The following is a 22,786-nucleotide window of genomic DNA, read 5'->3' as shown; positions in this document are numbered from 1 at the left end:
GTTACCCCAGAATCTCCATGGTAAACATTGTTATATTAATATCTTTTCAGATTTTTAGAAAAAAAGGACATGCTCTAACCATATGCTAGCTTTGTGTTTTCTTTTCACTGAATCCCACATTAAGAACTTTTTAATGTCAAATGTACTTACTCTTAATCCATTGTAGTATTTAGGGTTCTTGGTTAAAAGTGATGAAAACCAACACTGACCAAATGAAACGGGAGGGCATTTGTCTGACACCTGTCAGGGTCCTTTCTGTTTCCTTATCCAGCATTTCAGACTTCATAGTGAGAATGCACTCTGCCTTCTTGGCGTTCCAAAGTGTATATGACTCCACTCATCCTAAGAGTTAGGACCTCAAATCGTAGGCTGTATAGTTCTTGTCAGAAGCCTGGCTGAGGAAAGTAAACCTGAGGGAAAATAGGCTCTTCCACGAACCTTGTCTCCTTTTCTAAAAGTAGATCTAAACCTTAGAGTATCTTGAAGAGTTTCTTAAAAAGTTAACAATATTTAATCAGTTATATTAAAGGCTAGCTACATACTTTGAAGGGTACTGTGCAGAATGAAAATGTGGGGCTCTGAGCAGGCCCTACAAGTGTGCTGTCCCAGGCAGATGATGGCTCCCACATGATTTCAGCTTCTGAGTCAGGATGCTTCTGGTACCTGGATCCAGAGTGGGCTCTAGGCACCAAGTTATCTGCCAAACACCATGGTGCTGCCAGCCCAGGTGAGTCTGGTAACCTTGCCTCTTCCTCTCCCCAAGTCTGTACCTGGCTCTTAGCAGGGCAACTGTGGAATGTGGACCCCCTGGCAGCCCGGCTGTTGCCCCAGGTGGTGGGCGAGAGTCCTAGAGTGGTTGTGGGAGAGGGGAGCTTGGAGGGTATGGGGACGGAGAGCAGGGACAGGCTGTGTCCCAGAAATGGTGGCGGTGGGACCGTGTGTGAGCTGAAGCTTCAGGCCCCTGGCATGCTCTTTGTTGTCCTGTCAGACTTCACGTCATAAAACAAATGCAGAGTTAAAATTATCAACACTTAAAAAATGGTGACAGCAGGGATTCAACCCTGCACTGACCTTTCTGAACACAGGACCCTGTACACCTGCATTGGTTGTAGTGTTGCATTGGTTGGTCTTTTCAAAGACTTTTCCAGTTCTTTAATTTTTTAATTTAATAATTTAGTTTATTTAGCCTCATATGTTACAAATATTCAATATGTAATCAGTATAAAATAAGTAATGAACTATTTTAATCTCTTTTTTTCCCTTAAATCTTCTAAGTATACTTAGAAATTTTTTATAAAGGTAAGATATAACATGAAATTGCCTTTGCTGTGTGACTCGTGGGATCTTATTTCTCTGACCAGGGACTGATCCCAGGCTGTAGTGTTGAAATCTCCGAGTCCTAATCACTGGACCACCAGGGAATTGCCCATTTAGCCATTTTTAAGTGTACAATTCAGTACCATTAATTACATTCACACTGTTTTCCAACTAGGTTATCATCATCTCAAACAGAAACTCTTAATACTATTAAGTAATAATTCGCCATGCCCCCACCACAGCCCCTGATAACCTGTAATCTACTATATGTCTCTGTAGATTTGTCTATTAAAGATATTTCATGTGAGTGGAATCATGCAATATTGGATCTTTTGTGACTGGCTTATTTTACTTAATGATTTGAAGTTCGTGTTGTGGTATGTGTCAAAATGTTAGTCCTTTTTATGGCTAACTCACAGTCCATTGTATAACCACATATTGCATTTTATCAGTTCATCTGTTGATAGACACTCGGGTTGATTTTGTCTTTTGGCTATTGTGAATAATGCTGCAGTGAACTTTGGCTCACAGGTGTCTGTCTGAGGCCCTATTTTCATTTTTTTGCTGGATCATGTAATAATTGTTTAGCTTTTATGAGTACCCCCCTAACTTTCCAAAGTGGCTTGTACCCTTTTCAGTTCCCACCAGCCATGCATGAGGGGTCCAGTTTAGCCACAGCCTTGCTGTTTGTTCTTTTCCTCTCATCCTCTTTCTCTCCCTCCTCCCTCGCCACTGCGGCCACTAATGATGTTGAGCATCTTTTCATGTCCTTATTGGCCATTTGAATATCTTTGGAGATTTGCTTTCAAGTCTTGTTCATTTTTAAACCGGATTGTTTGTCTTTTTGTTGTTGAGGTGTAGTTTTTTATATATTTTGGATATTAAACCCTTATTAGGTATGATTTGTAAATGTTTTCTCCCATTCTCTTTTTACTTTCTTGATAATATCTTTTGATGCACAAAGTTTTATATTTTGATGGAGTCCTGTTTGTGTGTTTGCAGTGCTTTCTATGTTGTAACTAAGAAGGCATTGCCAGATTGAAGTTAAGATTTTCTATGTTTTCTTCTAAGAGTATTATGGTTGTAGTTCTTTTTGTTTAGATTGTTGATCCATATTGAATTAATTTTGTATATGGTGTGATGCAAGGGCCCAACTTCATTCTTTTGCATGTGGAAATCCAGTTGTTCCGGAGCCATTTATTTCACTAATTTTCCCCCATTGAATGGAGTTGGTAGCCTTGTAGAAAATGATTTGGCCATAGCTACGTAGATTTATTTCTGAACTCTCAGTTCTCTTTCATTAATCTGAATGTTTGTCCTTTACACTAGTATTACAGTGTTTTGATTACCATAGTTTTAAGTTTTGAATTTGAAAAGTGTGAGTTTTTCAACTTCTTTGTTTTTCTTTCCCCCAATATTGTTTCGGCTGTTAGAGGCCCCTTTCAATTTCGTATGAACTTAAGGATTGGAGTTTCTATTTCTGCCAGACTATTGGAATTTTGATTGGGATTATATTGTAGATCACACTGGATAGTATTGACATCTTGGCAGTATTCCTACCCATGAATAAAGGATGTGTTTCTATTTTTTTAGGTCTTTAATGTCTTTCAATAATGTTTTGTAGTTTTCAGTCTACAAGACTTTCACCTTCTTGGTTATATTTATTCCTAGGCATTTTATTATTTTAGATGGTATTGTAAATGAATTTGTTATCTTAATTTCCTTTTCAGATTTTTCATTACAGGTACATAGAAACACAACTAACTTATGTATGTTCATTTTGTACCCTGCATTTTTATTGAATTTATCATTACCTCTGGTATCTTATTTTGGATTCCTTTTTTTTGGCTGTGCTGGGTCTTCACTGTTGCACACAGATTTTCTCTCGTTTCAGAGAGTGGGGACTACTCTGTAGTTGTGGTACGCAGGCTTCATTGTGGTGTCTTGCCTTGGTGCAGAGCATGGGCTCTGGGGTGCTGGGGCTTCAGTAGCTGTAGCACATGGCTCAGTATTTGCTGCTCCCGGGCTCCGGAGCACAGGCTCAGTAGTTGTGGCACATGGGCTTAGTTGCCCCTCGGCATGTGGGATCTTCCTGGATCAGGGATTGAACCCATGTCTCTTACATTTGCAGATGGATTCTTTACTACTCAGCCACAAGGGAAGCCCCACTTTGGATTCTTAATAGAATCATATCACCTGTGAATAGAAATAGTTTTACTTCTTCCCTTTCAATGTGGATGCCTTTTGTTTTTCTTGTCTGAGAGCTCTGGCTAGAACTCCAGGACAATACTGAATAGCAGTGGTGAAAGCAGGCCTCCTTGTCTTGTTTGCAGTGTTGGGAACGCTTTGGGTCTCTCACTGTTGAGTATGATGTTCTTGTTTGCAGTGTTGGGAACGCTTTGGGTCTCTCACTGTTGAGTATCATGGTGTCCCATCAGTGCCTTTTGTCTTGTTGAGAAAGTTCTATTCTAGTTTTCTAAGTGTTTTCTTAATCGTGAAAGGGTGTTGGATTTTGTCAGATGCTTTCTCTGCTACTTCAGGTAGTTGTGTGGGTCTTTCTCCCCTTTGTTCTGTTATCTTTGGTATATTACACTGATAGATTTTCTTATGCTGCCTCTGCTTGCATTCCTGATATAAATCCTACTTGGTCATAGTGTATAATCTGTAATCACTGTTGGGTTTTGTTCATTAGTATCCGTTAAGGAGTTTTCATTTTTATTCATAAAAAATATCTGTAATTTTCTTGTGATGTCTCTGTTTAGCTCTGTTATTAGGATAATGCTAGCCATGTAAAATGAATTAGGAAGTGTTACCTTCACTTCTGTTGTGGGGAGAAGAGTTTGAGAAGAACTGGTGTTAATTCTTCTTTAAATATTTGGTAGAATTAATCAGAAGGAAGCCATCTGGCCCTCGACTTTTCTTTGTTTTGATATTTTTGATTATGGCTTTTGATTCAATCTCTACTTGTTATAGGTTTGTTGAAATTTTCTATTTCTTGAATCACCTTGGATAATTAGTGTGTTTTTAGGAGTTTGTCTATTTCTTCTAGTTTATTTTGTTTGTATACAGTTGTTGCTAGTATTTTTGTCTAATCCTTTTATTTCTGTAAGATCAGTTGTAAAACACCCACTTTCATTTCTGGTTTTACTTAGTTTTGTCTTCTCTCTTTTTTCTGTCAGTCTAACTCAACATTTGTGAATTTTGTTGATCTTTTCAAAGAAACAACTTTTGGTTTCTTTGATTATCTCTTTTCTTTATCTTTGTTCAGTTCTCAGGTTGTTTTAATTTTGGTGTGCAGCCAGCAAACTGTTCGGTTGTGAACACTAGGAAGCTGAGACTCATATCATGTGAACTTCCCCAGAATTACATTTTAATGCTGTAAAATAGTCACATCAATTACCTTCATTATTTTACTCACATTTTCCCATATAAAAGCTTAAACTTTTCTTTTCAGAGCTTGTGCTAGGAGAGTATGTGGCATATCTTGAATTTTCTGAACCTACAACAGAGATCAGCCCCAACCATACCTGGTGCTTGGTCACCCTAGTTAGGCAGGGCCAGCCCTTGAACCTCATTAAAATGCAGAGGAAACTAGTACCGGCCTGTTCAGTTTACACACAGACACACACACACACACACACACACGTAATTGGTGGGAGTGGGAAAGTGGAAGAGACATTAGATGTTCTTTCCATGTATACTGTGTGTGCTGCTTAGAATAGAGATTGCTAATATATGATGTGAACCCTTGAGGAGTCATGAAGTTATTTGGGAGTTATTACAGTTTTTCTGGTGGCTAAAAATTCATAGGTAAATGAAGCATTATCTGAGAGTTGAAAGCGATCTCTTCCATTAAATTACTGTTACATATCAAATGTTCATGGATACTGAGGTGATTAATAGTATCCAAATTTATTTTAAAATAGTAATGTTCTGGACTTCTCTGGTGGTCCAGTGGTGGAGAATCCACCTGCCAGTGCAGGGGTCATGGGTTCAGCCCCTGGTCCAGGAGGATTCCACATGCTGTGGGGCAGCTTGGCCTGTGCACCACAGCCACTGAGCCAGCGAGCTGCAAGTGCTGACCTCAGACTGCAGCTGCTGAAGCCCACGGGCCCTGAACCCCATGCTCTGCGTCTGGAGAAGCCAGTGCGCCACAGCTGGAGAAGGCCTGTGTGCAGCCCCAAAGACCCAGTGCAGCCAAAAATAAGTACATTTTAAAAATTAAAAATGTTACTGTTCCTAGCAGCTTTTGTCTTACTGTGTTTTCACAATGAGGATCTATCAGAGATACAAATACTGCCACATGGAGGCCAGAAATCTTTTAAAGAAGTGGTAGGAAAAGGGAATTTAGAAATAGAAGGTCCCTTGGTTAGAGTTTCAAAGTATCTGTCAGATTTATTGAGAGACATGAGCTAGAAGCAGTTAAGGTAGACCATCTAGTAGAAACTTGGATCCACATCATAGTTGCCTTTTTGGGGCTTGTGGGTTGTTACTTTGTAAACCTTTTCTCTCAGTCTTCTGTTGCACCTTGTCCTCCCTGGAGCTCTTCCATTGTCCCCTGGCCCTTGCATTTAGAAAGCCCTCAGGACAGCCTGCCTTTGGTGTAGAAGTTTGGCTGCTCCTGTTCTTGCTTCACTGGGCCACACCGTGTTCCTTTCTGCTGCTCTAGGCAGAACTGCCATTTCTGAGGCAGCTCCCGCACTTAATTTCTGTGCATCAAGTATTAGATCAAGTTGGAACATTTAAACCAGTGTTTGCAAATTTGAGGTGGTTGCATCTGAATTAGGGAAGCTTAAAAAAAGGGTGCACTAAACCCACCCCTGTGACAATCTTCTGAGACCATTATATGTATAAATAGATTTTTTAATATGTTACACTATGTTCCGACATCTTAATCTACAAAAAATATTGAAATAGTTAATCTGTTTATTTCCTAATGATTGAGTTTTCTTGTTCTTTAGTCACAAGTTGAGTCTAACTCTTTTCTGACCCCATGGACTGTCGCCCACCAGGCTCCTTTGTCCATGGGATTTCCCAGGCAAGAACACTGGAGTGGGTTGCCATTTCCTCCTCCAGGGGATATTCCCGACCCAGGCATTGAACCTGTGTCTCTTGCTTGGCAGGCGGATTCTTTACCACTGAGCCACCAGGGAAGCCCATACTAGCTCTTTTTTTTCCTGCATCTGACAGTGGAAAGCACTTCTTCCCTTAAATCCTTCTCATCTCCTGCTTACTTCTTCCTTTTCCAGTATTTTCTTATGAAAAATTGAAGCCTACAGAAGTACTGAAAGGATTGTACCATGAAAACCCATGTACCTCCCACCTAAATTGTGTAAAATTAACACGCATATGTAATTCACCCATCATTCAACCTTATTAAAAAAAAAAACTATCTGTTTGGCTGCACTGGGTCTTAGTTGCAACATGTGGGACCTTTAGTTTCAGCATGTGGGATCTAGTTCCCTGACCAGGAATTGAACCCAGACCCCATGCACTGAGAGTGCAGTGTGTTAGCCATTGGACCACCAGGGAAGTCCTTCTGTCTTATACTTTGATGCATTTCTAAGTTTCAGGCATTGATAAATTTGCCCTTAAACTCTTTCAGCATAGGTGTATCATTAACACTAGTATTTCTTACAACTTTTAGTGGGAGGGGAAGTTACATGTTTGTGAGGTGCACCTTAGCCGTCTCCAGTTGATGGGGTCTGGAAATGCACTGACTCATGCAGTACAAGCCCCTGTCAGGGCACAGGACCTCCTGTGGGAGTCAGACCCCGCCCACTCCACTGGTTACCATCATGCTGAAAATTTTCGCTGTGGGTGAGATTTGCCTGTCTGATATGAGTGAAATGATAGTTGCTCCTGGGGAAGATTCTTCTGTGTTGTTGCCCTGTAGCTGATCGTTCTTGTTGCTGAGGAAGATCCCATTCTGTGAGTAGTTTGTTGTTGATTCTTCTAATGTGAACACCTAGGCTGTTTCTGGTTTGGGGTTATTATGAGTAAGGTTCTTATAAATACTCTTATAGAGCTTCCCCGGTGGCTCAGACGGTAAAGAATCTGCCTGCAAAGCAGGTGATGTGGTTTTGATCCCTGGGTTGGGAAGATCACCCAGAGAAGGGAATGGCTACCCACTCCAGTATTGCCTGGAAAATTCCATGGACAGAGGAGCCTGGTGGGGTTGCAAAGAGCCAGACACAGCTAAGCAACTAGCACTTTTTTTTTTCAAATATTCTTATAAAAGTGTTTTTTGTGGGTAGCTGTTTTGGTATTTCTTGGATAAATACCTAGATTTGGTATTATCCAAAGCAGTTGTCTGATTTCACACTTCTGTCAGCAGTGTGGGAGGGTTTCCCTTGCTCCACATTCTTACTAACATTCGATAGTGCTGGTTTTAAAAAAATTTTTGAAATGAAGCCTAAAATAGATGTAAGAATGTTCTTTATGTTACCATATAGCACAGTTGTTAGCTACATGTTTTTGGGAGATCCCCTTTTCAGGTTGAGAAATTTTCTTATTCTTACTTTGCTGAGAGCAGAAATTATGACTGATGGTTGAATTTTGTCAGATGACTTTTCTATATTTATGTAATTTTCTTTTCTTAGTCTAGTGAATTACATGGTTTTTGTGTTTGTTATTTTTTAAGAAAAGAAATTGTTAAACCAACCTCTATCCCTGGGATAAATTCTACTTGGTCCTTTTTAGTATGAGGATTGATTGGCAAACATTTTGTTAAGGATTTTTCATCTGTGTTTTTGAAGGGTAGGTCTGTAGTTTTCATTTTCTGTTAGATCTTTGTCAAGTCTTGGCCAGCCTTGTGAAATGAATTCGGAGCTGTTTCTTCCTTTTTATTTTCTGGAAGAGTCTATGTAGAATTGATAATACCATGTTTAGTAGACTTCCCAGTGAAGCTATCTAGAATTGAAGTTTTCTTTGTGGGAAGGGTTTTAATTATGGAGTCAATGTCTACACTAGATATCAGACTATCAGGTTATCTGATTTTCCTGAGTGAGCTTTTTCTTATGTTCTTTGAAGAGATTTGTCCTTGTCAGTTTAATTTGTCAAATTTATTGGCATTATGGTGGTCATATTATTTTCTCATCTGTAGGAACCATGGTGGTATCTGTGTATTTTTTGGCCGCTCTGGGTTTTCGTTGCTTTGCACAGGCTTTCTCTAGTTGTGGCGAGTGGGGGCTTCTTTGTCGCAGGGCGCTGACTTCTCATCGCCGTGGCTTCCCTTGCTGCAGAGCATGGGCTCTAGGTGCAAGGGCTTCAGCATTTGCAGTTTGCGGGCTTAGTTGCACCCCGGCTTGTGGAATCTTCCTGGACCAGGGATTGGACTGGTGTCCCTTGCATTGGCAGGCGGATTCTTATCCACTTGCCACTGGGAAAGTCCTCCCCTCTGTTTTTGACATTGGTGATTTATATCAGCTTTTTTTTGACTACTGGTCACATGACATTGATTTCCTTCTTTTTATCTTTAACCTCTCTATGATTTTGTATTTGAAGTGAAATTTTTGTAGACAGCATATAATTGTTGCTGTTGTTCAGTCTCTTAAGTTGTGTTCCACTCTTTGCGACCTCATGGACTGTAACATGCCAGGCTCCTCTGTCCTCCACTGTCTCCTGGAGTTTGCTCAAATTCTTGCCGGTGATGCTATCTAACCATCTTATCCTCTGCCACCCCCTTCACCTTTTGCCTCAGTCTTTCCTAGCATCAGGGTCTCTTCCAGTGCGTCTGCCCTTTGTATCACTTGGCCAGAGTATTGGAGCTTCAGCAACAATCCTTCCATATTCAGGGTTGATTTCCTTCAGGACTGGTTTGATCTCCTTGCTGTCCAGGGGACTCTCAATAGTCTTCTCCAACACCACAATTTGAAAGCAGTTCTTTGGTGCTCAGCCTTCTTTATGGACCAACTCTCACATCCATACATGACTGCTGGAAAAACCATAGCTTTCACTAAATGGACCTTTGCTGGCAAGATGATGTCTGCTTTTTAATACGTTGTCTAGGCTTGTTGTAGATTTTCTTCCAAGGAGCAGGCGTCTTTTAATTTCATGTTTGTGGTCACCCTCTGCAGGGATTTTGGAGCTGAAGAAAGTAAAATCTGTCACTGCTTGCACTTTTTCACCTTCTAGTTGCCATGAAGCGATGGGACTGGATATCATGATCTTAGTTTTTTGAATGTTTAGTGTTAAGCCAGCTTTTTTACCCTCCTTTTTCACCTTCATCAAAAGGCTCTTTAGTTCCTCTTCACTTGCTGCCATTAGAGTGGTATCATCTACATATCTGAGGTTGATGAATCCCAGCAGTCTTGATTCCAGTTTGTGAATTCAGCTAGCCCGACATTTTGGATGATGTACTCTGTAAAGAAGTTAAATAAGCAGGGTGACAGTATGCAGCCTTGTATTCCTTTCCTGATTTTGAACCAGTCAACATATAATTGGATTGTGGTTTTTAACTCAGTATGACATTCTGTACTTCTTATTTGAGTGTTTAGACCAGAGGTAGGCAAACTGGACCAAATCTGGCTTGCTGTCCATTTTGTAAATAAACTTCTTGGAATACAGCTTTGCTTGTCTGTGTTTACATACTGTCTGTGGCTGCTTTTGTGCACAGTGGTGAGCTTGAGGAGTTGTTTCAGACAGACTGTTTGCTGGCGAAGCCTTACATATTCACCATCTGACTTCTTACCAACACTTGGAGTGCCCATGTCATCCCACCTGACATGCGTCTCCATGGAGCTTACACTGGGAAGACAGTGTTTGTTCATGTGGTTTTTCTCTTTCAGAAATTATTTGTGGGAAATCTCATCTGTTTATTTCTTAAAAGACTGTATTTTTAAAACTATATATATATTTATATATGTTTTTGAATTTATGGAAGACTACAGACATGGAAAGAATCCAGCACCCCAACAAGTATGGCTAGGAAGGAAATCAGCTCTGTAATAGGACAGTTTAATGAAGCGCAAACAAGAAAGTGTGGGAAAGGAAGAAAAAAAAATGTATTGAATTTAAGACACTGTGAAACTGAGATTTACTAAGTATAAACTCTGTAAGGACTTGATATAAATTGAAAGGCAGCTGCTGAAGTACAGAAGCTGTAGTATTAACTTGGATTATTTCAGCATTTTCCCCAGGTCTCCAGCTTGATGGGAACTCTGTCAGAGTTTGCCATGGGGTAGATTTCCCTTTCTCTTTTTCTCCTGCTCCCTCCCTTTCTTCGCACTGTGCAACATAGGGGATCTCATTTCCCTGACAAGGGGTTGAATCTTTGCTCCCTGCATTGGGAGTGCTGGGATTCGTAACCACTGGTCCACCAGAGAGGTCCTTCCCATGTAGATTTCTTAAGTGCCAAAGAATCCCATTGGTTTCTAATTCAATACTTCTTTATCTTCTGAAATTACGTAATAATCTTTGTTTTTCTCCCTTTCTAAAAGGACCTTAAAGGCTTTGACCCAGGAGAGAAGTACTTTTATAACACATCATGGGGAGATATTTCTCTGTGGGAACCTTCTGGAAAGAAACTGGTATGTATTTTTATTTCCAGTTTTCATGTTTCCTCAGAACATGGGGTAAGTGTCGGTTTAGTTCTGAGGAACACCACATGTTTTGGGGTTGCAGATGAATGAAAGGGAGGAGGAGGGGTATAATGTAAACATTTAGGGAAATAGAAAAAGTTAAATGTTTTATAATGCAGTATTGATGCTGTGAGAGTTTTCTGCATGTAAAAAGTTGATGAAGTGATACAGGGAAATTATTATATTACTGTTATATGCCTCTGATATAAGTAGGGCTTCTGAGTTATGTAACTATTCTGAGTAAAAAGAAATGACTTCAAGTATGAGCATACATTCTGGTTTCAAAAATTAAAAATATGGAGTTTGAATCGGGGAACACAATTTACAATAAATTTGAAACCTCGTAGTTAAGCAGATTCCAGCTAAACTATGTGACGCACTGCTGAATTCTCCTTTTAAAAGTGTTTCCTCTGGAAAACCTTCCTGCTGCCCAGCTGCTAGGTTAGCACCTCGTCAGCTCCAGGCAGCTCGCCCCAAGGGGACCGGCCTCCGCTCACTGCCTCCCCCGCCCATTTGTCCAAATAGCGTTGTCCTTGAGAATTCTGGCTTAAAAAAACTTTCTGTAACTTATCAGTCGTTTTTCTGTCAGAATTTTATTTGTAAACATTTTTGTTGTCACCTTGTCCTCTTGAGTCCCGCTTTCTGCCTGTTCTGTGTTCTCTTCCCTTCCTTGACCCGACATTCCCCTCTTCACCAACAGACACAAGATTCCTTGAAACCGCTCTGATTTGGCTATTCTGCTCAGAACAGCTCATGGCTTTTCAAATATGCCTTGTTTTGAATACCTCGGCTTCGTGATTATATTCTTAGGCCTCTCTGATTTTTCTCATCTGAATTCCTAAAAGATTATATTATGTAACATGCAATATAATGTATAATTATATGCTCTTCATCAAGAAACATTTTTTGAATTCCTGCTACAACTTTCTGAGTGCTTGATGCAAAGAGGTGAAAGTTAGGATTCTTTTCCTTAGGGAGTTTATGTTTTTGTTTGTGTGAATGGACACAAAAAGTTAAATAACAATATGAAATAGTGGAGATTGAATTTGTTAAATAGGTACCATATTCAGAAAAAATAAACCACTGTTAGCTGGCGTGGTAGAGGCTGTGTCACCTGCTAGTTTTAGTACCTTACTTTGTATTCATAGATAGCCTTCTTTAATTTGTGGCTGGGTAATAGGATTTTTGAACAAAGACAGTTTTTCGGCCACTGTAGCAGGAATGTGCTACTCGGCTGGATTATGTGGCTTATGCTTCAGAGAAATGAGATGTGCTGGATATCTGGATTTGGGATGGAGCTGCTTGTGTTATGTTGGAAATGAAGCCTAGCTGTTACGGGACCTGAAGATGTGGCCTTAGGCAGATGGGGAAACAGGGATAATCTCGGAGACAAGGCATCCTGCAGCGGCCAGGATGCCTGACTCCACTTCTTTCTCCTTCTCTCCTTGGTTATTTTTCTGTTACAGTGAACCAAGGTATCACACTCCAGTTATTTCTGATTGATCACTCTTCTAGAACTTTGACATACAGGTTTTTGTCTAAACATTTGCTTTCACTTCTCTTGGGTAGTTGCCAGGTGTGAGATTGCTGGGTTGTGCAATATATGGTCCATCTCTGTAACAAACTGCCGGACTGTTTTCCAAAGTGGCTGTACCGTGTTGCTTTCCCACCAGTGGTGTGTGTACTGGCTGCTCTGTGTCCTCACTGGACTCTGTCAGGGTTTTTGTGCTTTTGGATTTAACTGCTTATTTTCCATTTTAATAGGCTTGTAGTGGTGTCTTCTCTGGTTTTAATTTGCATCTCCCTACTGACTAACAATGTTGAGCATCTTTTTGTGTGCTTCTTTGGCATCTGGATACCCTCTTTAGTTTAAAGTGTTCGACTCTTAAATGTTTTGCCAATTTTCTAAAAATTGGGTCATATGTGTCCTTACTGAGACTTGAACATGTCCACAGTGTGTTTTATGGACACAAGTCCTGTATTAGGTATGTGGTTTGTAAATAGTCTTCTAGCCTGTGGTTTGTCTTTTTACCTTTTAAAGTATCTTTCAAAGAGAAGATTTCTTACTTTGATGAAATCCTGTTTGTAATTTTTTTCTACTGTTGTTCAGTTACTCAGTCATGTCTGACTCTGCAACCCAATGGACTGCAGCACACCAGGCTTCCCTGTCCTTCCACTATCTCCCAAAGTTTGTTCAAACTCAGGTCCATTGAGTTGATGATGCCATCCAACAATCTCATCCTCTGTCATCCCCTTCTCCTGCCCTCAGTCTTTCCAAGCATTGGGGTCTTTTCCAGTCAGTGGGCTCTTTGCATCAGGTGGCCAAAGTATTGGAGCTTCAGCTTCAGTATCAGTCCTTCTAATGAATATTCAGGGTTGATTGTCTTTTCCAGTGAGTCGGCTCTTTGCATCAGGTGGCCAAAGTATTGGAGCTTCAGCTTCAGTATCCTTGCAGTCCAAAGGGACTCTCAACAGTCTTTTCATGCATTACAGTTGAAAGCATCAATTCTTAGACGCTCAGCCTTCTTTATGGTCCAACTCTCACAGCCATACATGGCTACTGGAAAAACCAGAGCTTTGACTAAATGGACCTTTGTTGGCAAAGTTATGTCTCTGTTTTTTAATACGGTGTCTAGGTTTGTCATAGATTTTCTTCTAAGGAGCAAGCGTTTTTTAATTTCGTGGCTGCAGTCACCGTCAACAGTGATTTTGGAGTCCAAGAAAATAAAAGTCTGTCACTGTTGCCTTTTTCCCCCCATCTATTTGCCATGAAGTGATGGGACCGTATGCCATGATCTTTGTTTTTTGAATGTTAAGTTTTAAGCCAGTTTTTACACTCCTCTTTGACCTTCATCAAGAGGCTGTTTAGTTCCTCTTTGCTTTCTGCCATTAGGGTGGTGTCACCTGCATATCTGAGGTTATTGTTATTTCTCCTGGCAACCTTGATTCCAGCTTGTGCTTTATCCAGCCTGGTATTTTGCATGATGTACTCTGCATTGAAGTTAAAGAAGGAGGGTGACAATATACAACCTTGATGAACTCCTTTCCCAGTTTTGAACCAGTCTGTTGTTTTCATGTCTGGTTCTAACTGTTGCTTTTTGATCAGCATACAGATTTCTCAGGAGGCATGTATTTTCTATTATGGATTGTATTTATGATGTGTTATATAAGAAATCTTCCCTTGATCCAAAGATCTGTTCAGTACTAACAGATAGTAGCAAATTGTTAGTTCTGTTGACTCTTTAACTGGGTGTAATTTTCATTAAGTATCTGGTTTTTCAATACAGTATTTGTGGAGTATAAGATGCTCCATTTTAAATGAACCATAAATGAAACTAAAGTAATACTTCACTTAAGTTGTGATGTAACATTAAACTGTCAGCTGTAAGGTGTTTCCAGATTTTGGAGATATTAAAATAGAAAAAAGTGTGTCCGAATTGGTGAAACATATTTTTTAAAATGTGTTGTGTGGTTGGCTGTCCCCTAGGTTTTTTTTTTTTGATTCTGCTGGAAGTGCCAGAACCTGGGATTTCTTAATTGTTGAAAAGGCAGTAGTGACATGTTGAATGTGTTTGTGTGCTTTCTCTGATCAGTGACCCAAGAGGAAGACTGCGTGATTAGCAGAGAGGGTGACAGAACCCACAGGAGGGGAATTTGTGTGTGTGTGTGTGAGAGTGGTCTCCGGGCACATGTCTGGGAAGGACGGGGGTGGCCAGCAGCCACTGCATCAGTGGGAAACAGCTGCAGAGTGGGAAGACCTCTGCCCCGTTGTCTGACCTGTCCACACCCCGGCTTTCCTGCTCTGTGAAACTAGGCCCAGTGTTTTCTGGTGCTCCAGCTCTGGGGTCTGGTGCCTGCCGAGCTACTTTCATGTCAGACCAACAAGGCTTCCTGGATGTTAGAACACACTGTGCTCCTCAGTTGGCCAGCTGTTGTGCGAATGTCTGTTCTTGTGCCCCGGGCTTGTTGAATTCCCCATATTTGCCTTACAGAGAGAGAACACGTTGTCAGAGCGGCAGTCTATGGCTTGAACTTACCTCAGGCTTATTCACAGTGAGTGAGCCACAGCCCCTCTGTCTTCAGTGGTTGTCACTGTCCATTTGTCTCCTGGAATCTGGGAAATGAAAGACGGGTGATCAGTTTAACAATTATCAAGTTTGGTTATGTTAGAACATTCCAGAAGTTTTAGAATTTGGAGTAAAAACAACTTGGAACTAAGAAAAGTGGGATGAGAACGGGAGAAAGTAATTTTTTCTTGCTGAGAATTGAGTTTAATTGATGCAGTTGAATCAGAGTACAGGATTAAATGAGATTTGTGGTTTTAATCGCTGGCTTTGGAAACAGGGTTCAGGTAGCTATGTTTCTGGGGCCAAACGCTGTTTGTATGTATGGCCTAAATGCTGAGAATAGTTACTACATTTTAAAGTGTTTTAGGAAAAAAATGAAAAGGGTTTTATGATGTGAGTGTTATCTGTAGGTGCTTTTCCTTACAGCACAGCCCTAGATCCAGCAAGTTAGAAGGAAAAAATCATTTACTTGTTAACTGTAGATGGTGTAGCATCTGATTTTTATTAAACTATGCTTGACATTTTTTTTTTAACAGAGATACCGAACAAAACCATACTGTTGCAGCCTCTGTAAATACTCCACAAAAGTGCTTACTTCATTCAAAAATCATTTACATCGTTACCATGAAGATGAAATTGACCAGGAGCTGGTGATCCCTTGCCCAAACTGTGTGTTTTCCTCTCAACCCAGAGTTGTGGGAAGGCACTTCAGAATGTTTCATGCACCTGCTCGGAAAGTCCAGAATTACACAGTGAATATTTTAGGTGAAACTAAATCATCTAGGAGTGATGTGATAAGTTTTACATGTTTAAAATGTAACTTTTCAAACACACTGTACTACAGCATGAAGAAGCATGTGCTGGTAGCACATTTTCACTACTTAATTAACTCCTATTTTGGCCTGAGAACTGAGGAGGTGGGTGAGCATCCTGGAGCTGACGACACCCTCTGTGCAGAGAAGTTGCTCGCGTCTGACAGGTATTACTGTAAAAAGTGCAACGCCAATGCCAGCAGCCAGGACGCTTTAATGTATCATATTTTGACATCCGATATACACCGGGATTTGGAGAATAAGCTTAGGTCTGTCATCTCAGAACATATTAAGAAGACTGGCCTTTTGAAGCAGATGCATATTGCTCCCAAACCAGCTACACACGTGGCCGTACCGCCGAATAGCAGTGCTCCGGGCATCCCAGCCTCATCTCCTTGCTACCACCTTGCCTTGCCGCAGAACGGCCAGAGCCAGACTGTGGTGCAGCCGGTTCAGGGTGCAGCCCCTCCGGCGACTGTGGCCGCGGGGGCTGTGGGCAGTGTCACCCACTCTCCGCCAGCCGTTGCCCAGCCTCATGTGACTCTGGTCTCCAGTCCCCTGCCAGTGGGCCAGAGCAGCCTCACTCTGCCGCCCTCGACGCCTCAGCCTGTCTTTCTCTCTCATGGAGTCCCACTTAATCAGGCAGCAAATCCTCCTGTGTTGCCCTTGAGTCAGCCGGTTGGACCTGTAAATAAGTCTGTTGGAACCAGTGTCCTCCCCATAAACCAGACCATCCGCCCGGGGGTTTTGCCGCTCAGCCAGCCTGTGGGGCCCATAAGCAGGCCAGTTGGACCTGGAGTTCTTTCGGTGAATAGACCCGTTGGGTCTGGGGTCCTCCCTGTCAACCCCTCTGTCACCCCTGGAGTGCTTCAGGCAGTCTCGCCAGGGGTGATTTCTGTGAGTCGGACAGTCCCTTCAGGGGTCCTTCCTGCAGGACAGGTGACCCCTGCTGGGGTCATCCCTTCAGGACAGACAGCGACTTCTGGGGTTCTTCCTGCTGGCCAGGTGGTTCAGTCAGGGGTGCTCCCTATCGGGCAGACGGCCCCCTCGGGAGCACTGCCCACAGGGCTGACGGTCCCACTGCGGGTGCTCCCTCCTGGCCAGGTAGTCCCACCTGGGCTCCTTCCCCCCAACCAGACAGTCTCGTCAGCCGTTCTTCCTGTGAACCAGGGCATTAACTCTGGTGTTCTTCAGCTCAGTCAGCAGGTCATGTCAGGAGTTCTTCCTATGGGCCAGCCAGTGAGGCCTGGGGTCCTGCAGCTTAATCAGTCTGTGAATACCAACATTCTGCCTGCAAATCAGACCATTAGACCCGGTGCTTCGCCAAACACCACTTTCCTGACATCAGGCTCTATTCTCAGACAGCTCATACCCACAGGGAAACAAGTGAATGGCATTCCCACGTACACACTTGCCCCGGTGTCTGTCACTCTGCCAGTGCCCCCTGGAAGCGTCGCCACTGTTGCCCCTCCCCAGATGCCCATCCAGCTCCTGCAGTCGGGCACAGCTGCCCAGATGGCCAGTTCCATGGCTGGCATGCCCTCCCCTCCCGTGGTGGTAAATGCCACTCAGAGTATGTTTGTTCAGGCCTCTTCGTCTGTGGCGGAGGCAAATCAGGTGCTCAAACAGGCCAAGCAATGGAAAACCTGTCCTGTTTGCAATGAGCTCTTCCCTTCCAATGTGTACCAGGTCCATATGGAAGTGGCGCATAAGCACAGTGAATCCAAAGCTGCTGACAAACTGGAGCCAGAGAAACTGGCGGCATGTGCGCCATTTTTAAAGTGGATGAGAGAGAAGACAGTTCGATGTCTGTCTTGTAAGTGCTTAGTTTCGGAGGAGGAGCTTATCCATCACTTACTGATGCATGGCCTGGGGTGCTTGTTCTGCCCGTGCACCTTCCACGATATCAGAGGCCTCTCAGAGCACAGTCGGACCATGCACCTGGGGAAGAAGAAGCTGCCCATGGATTACAGTAACAAAGGTTTTCAACTGGATATCGATGCCAACGGCAACCTGCTGTTTCCCCACCTTGACTTTATTACCATATTGCCTAAGGAGGAGCTGGGCGAGCGGGAGGTCTACCTGGCCATCCTGGCGGGGATACACTCCAAGTCGCTGGTGCCCGTGTACATCAAGGTGAGGCCCCAGGCTGAGGGTGCTTCTGGGAGGCCCGGCAAGCAGGTGTTGACCTGCCCCTTTTGCTTTGGCACGTTTGTGACAACGGAGGCATACGAGCTGCATCTGAAGGAGAGGCACCACATCACGCCCACAGTCCACACGATTCTGAAGTCTCCGGCCTTCAAGTGCATCCACTGCTGCGGGGTCTACACTGGCAACATGACGCTGGCAGCCATTGCCATCCACCTGCTGCGCTGCCGCAGCGCCCCCAAGGACAGCAGCCCTGACCTGCAGGGCCAGCCCGGCCTCCTGGAGAACAGCGAGCTGCTTTTAGTCAACGGTGAGGTGATCCATGATACCAGCTTCTCAGTGAAGAGAAAGCTGCCTGATGGTCACTCCGGGGCCGAAGACCAGAGGGATGGCGCGGAGCCGCCCGTCGTCATAGACGCGGACGCAGACCCGGCCCCAGAAAAGGCAGTGAGTGCTGCACCTGTTAAACGGCAGCGGAGTGAGGGCAGGACGGAGGGACCGCCCGTTAGTGACGACGCTCTTCAGATTTTAGCATTAAATCCTAAAAAGTACGAAGACCGTTCTTACGAAGACAAAAAGCAGTTTCTTAGGGATTATTTCCACAAGAGACCATATCCCAGTAAAAAGGAAATAGAGTTGTTATCTTCACTCTTATGGGTGTGGAAAATTGACGTGGCTTCATTTTTTGGAAAAAGAAGGTATATTTGCATGAAAGCAATAAAAAATCACAAGCCTTCTGTACTTTTAGGCTTTGACATGTCTGAACTTAAAAATGTTAAACACAGTTTGAACTTTGAGCATGAACCACAAAACTTGTAAAAAAAAAAAAAAAAAGGAAATCTAAAGTATTAGATAATTAGTTTTTTCAATTGAGATTTTTAAAAATGTTATTTTCTTCACTGTATGTTGAACTAATCAATTTCAGTGGTCTTTATGCTGCTCTTTAGATTTATTTCAGGTGCTCAGAAAGACTTCTGTATAAAGAAGTGAGTAGTTCTTTCAAATTTGTTTCCTGCAGTTTGATTTTGTAAGAATTACTTTTTGTTTTTTTCTCTGTCATGTAAATTAAATCTTTTGATATTTCATGCACGCCTTGTTTTCCCAGTAGTGTCACTATCGTATGATAAAAACTGAAATCTATATATGTTTATTTTTCATTTAAGGAAATTTCAGCTTGTTTCAGAACACTTGATTAACTGCAAATTAAAACTGCTCTCCCTCAGCTTCCCAAGTAGCAACAGACGATACAGTAAATGTTTAGAGAAGTGAGTAGCAGCCCCTGTGACATGTCTGGTTCATTAAGGATGCACTGCATTAACTTATGCTGATTTCTTCTTGTAAGGTATTTGCTAATTAGATTATAATTTTGATTTACGTTTTTTCAGTTGTTTACGTCCTAACAGTTGTTTCTGATTGTAACTCAGAAAACCAAATGTTTTCATTTGTTAAAAATATACTGAACCTGAAGTCTGGTATTTAAATCAAGAATTATTTTACAAATAAAGTAATTCTGTAGGTACAAAATACTTCTCACTGTAGACTTTTCCCCTCTTTTTGATATGGTGATAAGTCTCCATTCAAAGACAAGACAGTAAATCTTTAGTGCCTTTAGAACAAACACTGAAAACACACACACAAGCTGACCTAACTGTGCATAAACCAGCGAAAGGGAAGGTCAGTGTTACTCAGGAATAAAATGTTGACCCCTGAGTGTGGCTACTAAGATTTAAACACAGGTTTTTAGGGAACAAGGTGAAACACATGGACTGGAGCTAGTCTCCTGGTTGGTGTATTAAATCTGACAGTTTCCTGAAGGTAAATTTATTCATTCTAGGAAAATGGGCTTTCCCATAGCCTGGTGTCCAGGTTACTGGGATGGGCTATTGCTAAGGAATCAAGTGTGTTACTGTCCTTCGGCCAACGAGGCCTCATTTTTTCCACAAAATCTGAAATAACTTAAAGCACCAGAAGCAGTTATGGAGACCAGCCTGTTTGACCTTGAGCCACAGTGCTGGTGATGCACAGCAGAGGTGCCTGTGCTGCGTTCTTGGAAGATGCGACAGTCTCTGGGAAATCAGATACTGTTACCACGTGGAGTTTTAAAGTATAATTCTTGCATGTCATTGCTGTAATGTACATTTTTGAGGCAATCGTGAAACTGGCGTGTGTGTGATTGTTGGTGTGCTCTGTTGTAAATTCAAAGAGCTTGTTCCAGTTTGTTTTTTTTACCTATTGTTTTCAGAGTGTCTATTTTGAATTAAAACTTGTTATACCACTGCAAGTAGAACTGTTTAATTCTTTTAAATGTTGAAACATCACGATGATTCAGAAACAGTTTAAACATGGAAGTAGATACCATATTTGTTGTTGTGAAAATAAGCACACCCCCAAAGGCTGAATAATTACAGGGTCACAAAATAGCTGTGGCTGGAGATCCTTGCTTTGTGTGATGGTGGCCGGGAGTTGCCTTTCTCTAGGCTGAGCTCTGTGCCGCCCGGCGCGGCTTGCCGTCTGTGTGGCTTGACCTGCACCCCTTCTGTTTGCGTTTGGGGCCTGGTCAGCCTGTCGGGCCGACCATCCTGTCCACTGCAGGATCAGAGCAGCGTCGCCAGCCTCTTCCCTCCCAGTTGTGGCCCCAGCACCCTCCCCCGGCTGTGTCCCTCCAGGCAGAGAGGAGTAGCCCTGAGCAGAAACTCTGTGGTGAAGGAATTCTGGTTGCTAGCTGTAGTCCAGCTTTTGATGTGGAGTCTTTTTATATGCTAGTTACTGGCTATTAAACACTTTTTAGGCTTTTAGATCAAAATTTGATGTAAACTGAGCTTCAAAAGCATATGGGAGTTCTTGTAAAAAAATGAGTAAATTTATTATTATTAGGTATGCTGTGCGTATGTGGGATCTTAGTTCCCCAACCAGGGACTGAACCCCTGCCCCCTGCAGTGGAAGTGTTGCCTCTTAAACACTGGGAATTCCCTAAGTTTATTATTTGAAAATGAAAAACTGAACTATAGATTAATAGTTTAGTGGTGGGGGATTTTTATGCTATCATTTAAAAGATTGGAAATTGAGAAGGAAAGAAAATTCTTTTTTATTTTCATGGTTTCAAAAAGGTATATATTTAAATTTTAATCTATGCATGAACTTTAAAAATATTACATATTTGGAGACACTGCTTTGGGAAATATCCCCAGTGTTTTTGCTTCAAGTAATAAATCCTTCCTTCTCCTTCCGTCTTCCCCCAAATTACATATTTGAAGTCTATTCGGTGAAAGACAAATTAGAATGTAGCATTTAATTTCTGAATTCTGTTACCATGGTTTTGGGATATGTTATTTTTTAACAGCCAGGAACCTCATCACTTCATTTGTTACAGTGAATAGTAAATGAGGAGAACTGGGGAGGCCCCAGAAAGCCTTTCATCCACCTGGTAACAGGGCAGGCCCTTCGCCACCGCTCCTGTGGTTGATTTTTCTTTTGGTGACTGCTCTCCCACCCGCCTGTCAGCGTGCTGCTTCCAGAATGGAGCTCTGCGGATCTTTGTCAGATTGCATTGGTAACTCAGCTGAGGAACAGGTCAGCTTTGATGTCACCTCATCCTAAGGCCCTTGAATGTTTTCTTTAAGAAGCTGCAGGCGAGTGAGGTCGGACAGGCAGAGTGTGGCTCCTGCGGCTTTAGTGGGCAGCAGGCCTCACAGGACTGACTGCGCCACAAGCTGCGAGACCCCAGCGAAGCTGCGGGAGTCATGTCTCCAGCTTCTGGGCTGTGGGCCACAGGCCGGTGTGAGGGCGCAGACTGCGGGATGCTGTGCCAAGGACAGCGCTGGTGCCAGGGCCGTGTCGGCATCACAGGATCGCGGAGACGACCTGGCACAGGGTCGCCCACTCCTGCCCCCTCACCCTCATCAATGTGATCAAACAGAACACAGCCAGTCAGTGAAGAAGCCAGGCTGGTCCTGAAAGCCGACAGGACAGGAGACCCTCATCCACATACCACCAGGTAACCACAAAAACAGCTGCTGTATTGCCACTGGATTGGCATCCTGGGCAGAGGCGCTCTTCGGGAAGCCCTGGTGCAGGTATGTCCCAGGGAAGGGCTGTTGCTCACACTAGTCCTGCAGTCGGCCTCCTGGGGCGGGCGGGGTGGACACGTAGTCCTCTCTCTCAGGCTCAGGCCAGGTCCGTCTCCCTGCAGAAGCCACCCGGTTGTGGTTCTTCACTCAGTTTTGCGGTAAGGCCTCTGGGAATGCTGTGCTGTGGCTGATTCTCAGCCACCTTCCTTTGCTCTCAGAGCAGCAGCCGCGCCAGGCCTGCGGGAGCTGGTGGTTCGTCCCCAAGTCCCCAAGGACCACCGCTCCAAGGCGGGTGGTCATCCACCTCTGTTACCCTTTCCAACAGCCTCACATCTGATGCTTACGTGCAGCTCTTTCTTACTAGAGGAAGCAATGGCTCTCACTAAGAAAAGAAAAAAGAGCCCCAAAACACTAACCAAGTTTATACATTGTTTTTAAACCGCCTTGCTCGTGAGTAATAAACATTTACCAACAGTTAACCGTTGCTGGGACGTGGGCTGAGTATTCTAATGGTGACGGTGATGATCTGCTTTCCTTACTTGGTCTGTGTCGGTGCAGCTGTTACATGCATTTTAACTCTCAACAGTCTTACGAGGTGAATGGTAGTATCCATACGTAAGGAAAACGCAAAGTTCTTTTTCCTTTTTCCATATAAAGGCACCTGAGGTTAAGTGAGCTGCCCGAGGCAGGGAGCTAGTTAGGTGGAAGGAGTGGGGGGTGACGGTCGTGCTGCTGTGCTCCACTCTTCTGTTCATGTACTAACAGGTCCCTATTTAAGCCTCAGTGCTCCTGTG

At 42.9% G+C, this 22,786-nt stretch overlaps 1 protein-coding gene across 1 annotated transcript in view; it reads left to right on the top strand.

Moving 5' to 3' along the window:
• ADNP2 (ADNP homeobox 2) overlaps positions 1-20,202 on the top strand; it is a 33,343-nt gene extending 13,141 nt beyond the window's left edge. The window contains exons 3-4 of the mRNA XM_043889013.1: positions 10,758-10,847; positions 15,502-20,202. Of these exons, the coding sequence (XP_043744948.1) occupies positions 10,758-10,847; positions 15,502-18,744 (3,333 nt within the window). The 3' untranslated portion in view covers positions 18,745-20,202. The remainder of the gene's footprint in view (positions 1-10,757; positions 10,848-15,501) is intronic.
• The last annotated feature ends 2,584 nt before the right edge of the window (positions 20,203-22,786 follow it).

The sequence above is a fragment of the Cervus elaphus genome, chromosome 27, assembly GCF_910594005.1.
Source record: "Cervus elaphus chromosome 27, mCerEla1.1, whole genome shotgun sequence".
In the NCBI taxonomy this organism is placed as follows: Eukaryota; Metazoa; Chordata; class Mammalia; order Artiodactyla; family Cervidae; genus Cervus; species Cervus elaphus.
Note: the sequence above shows the minus strand (reverse complement) of the source record. Positions and strands in the feature narration are given on the sequence as shown.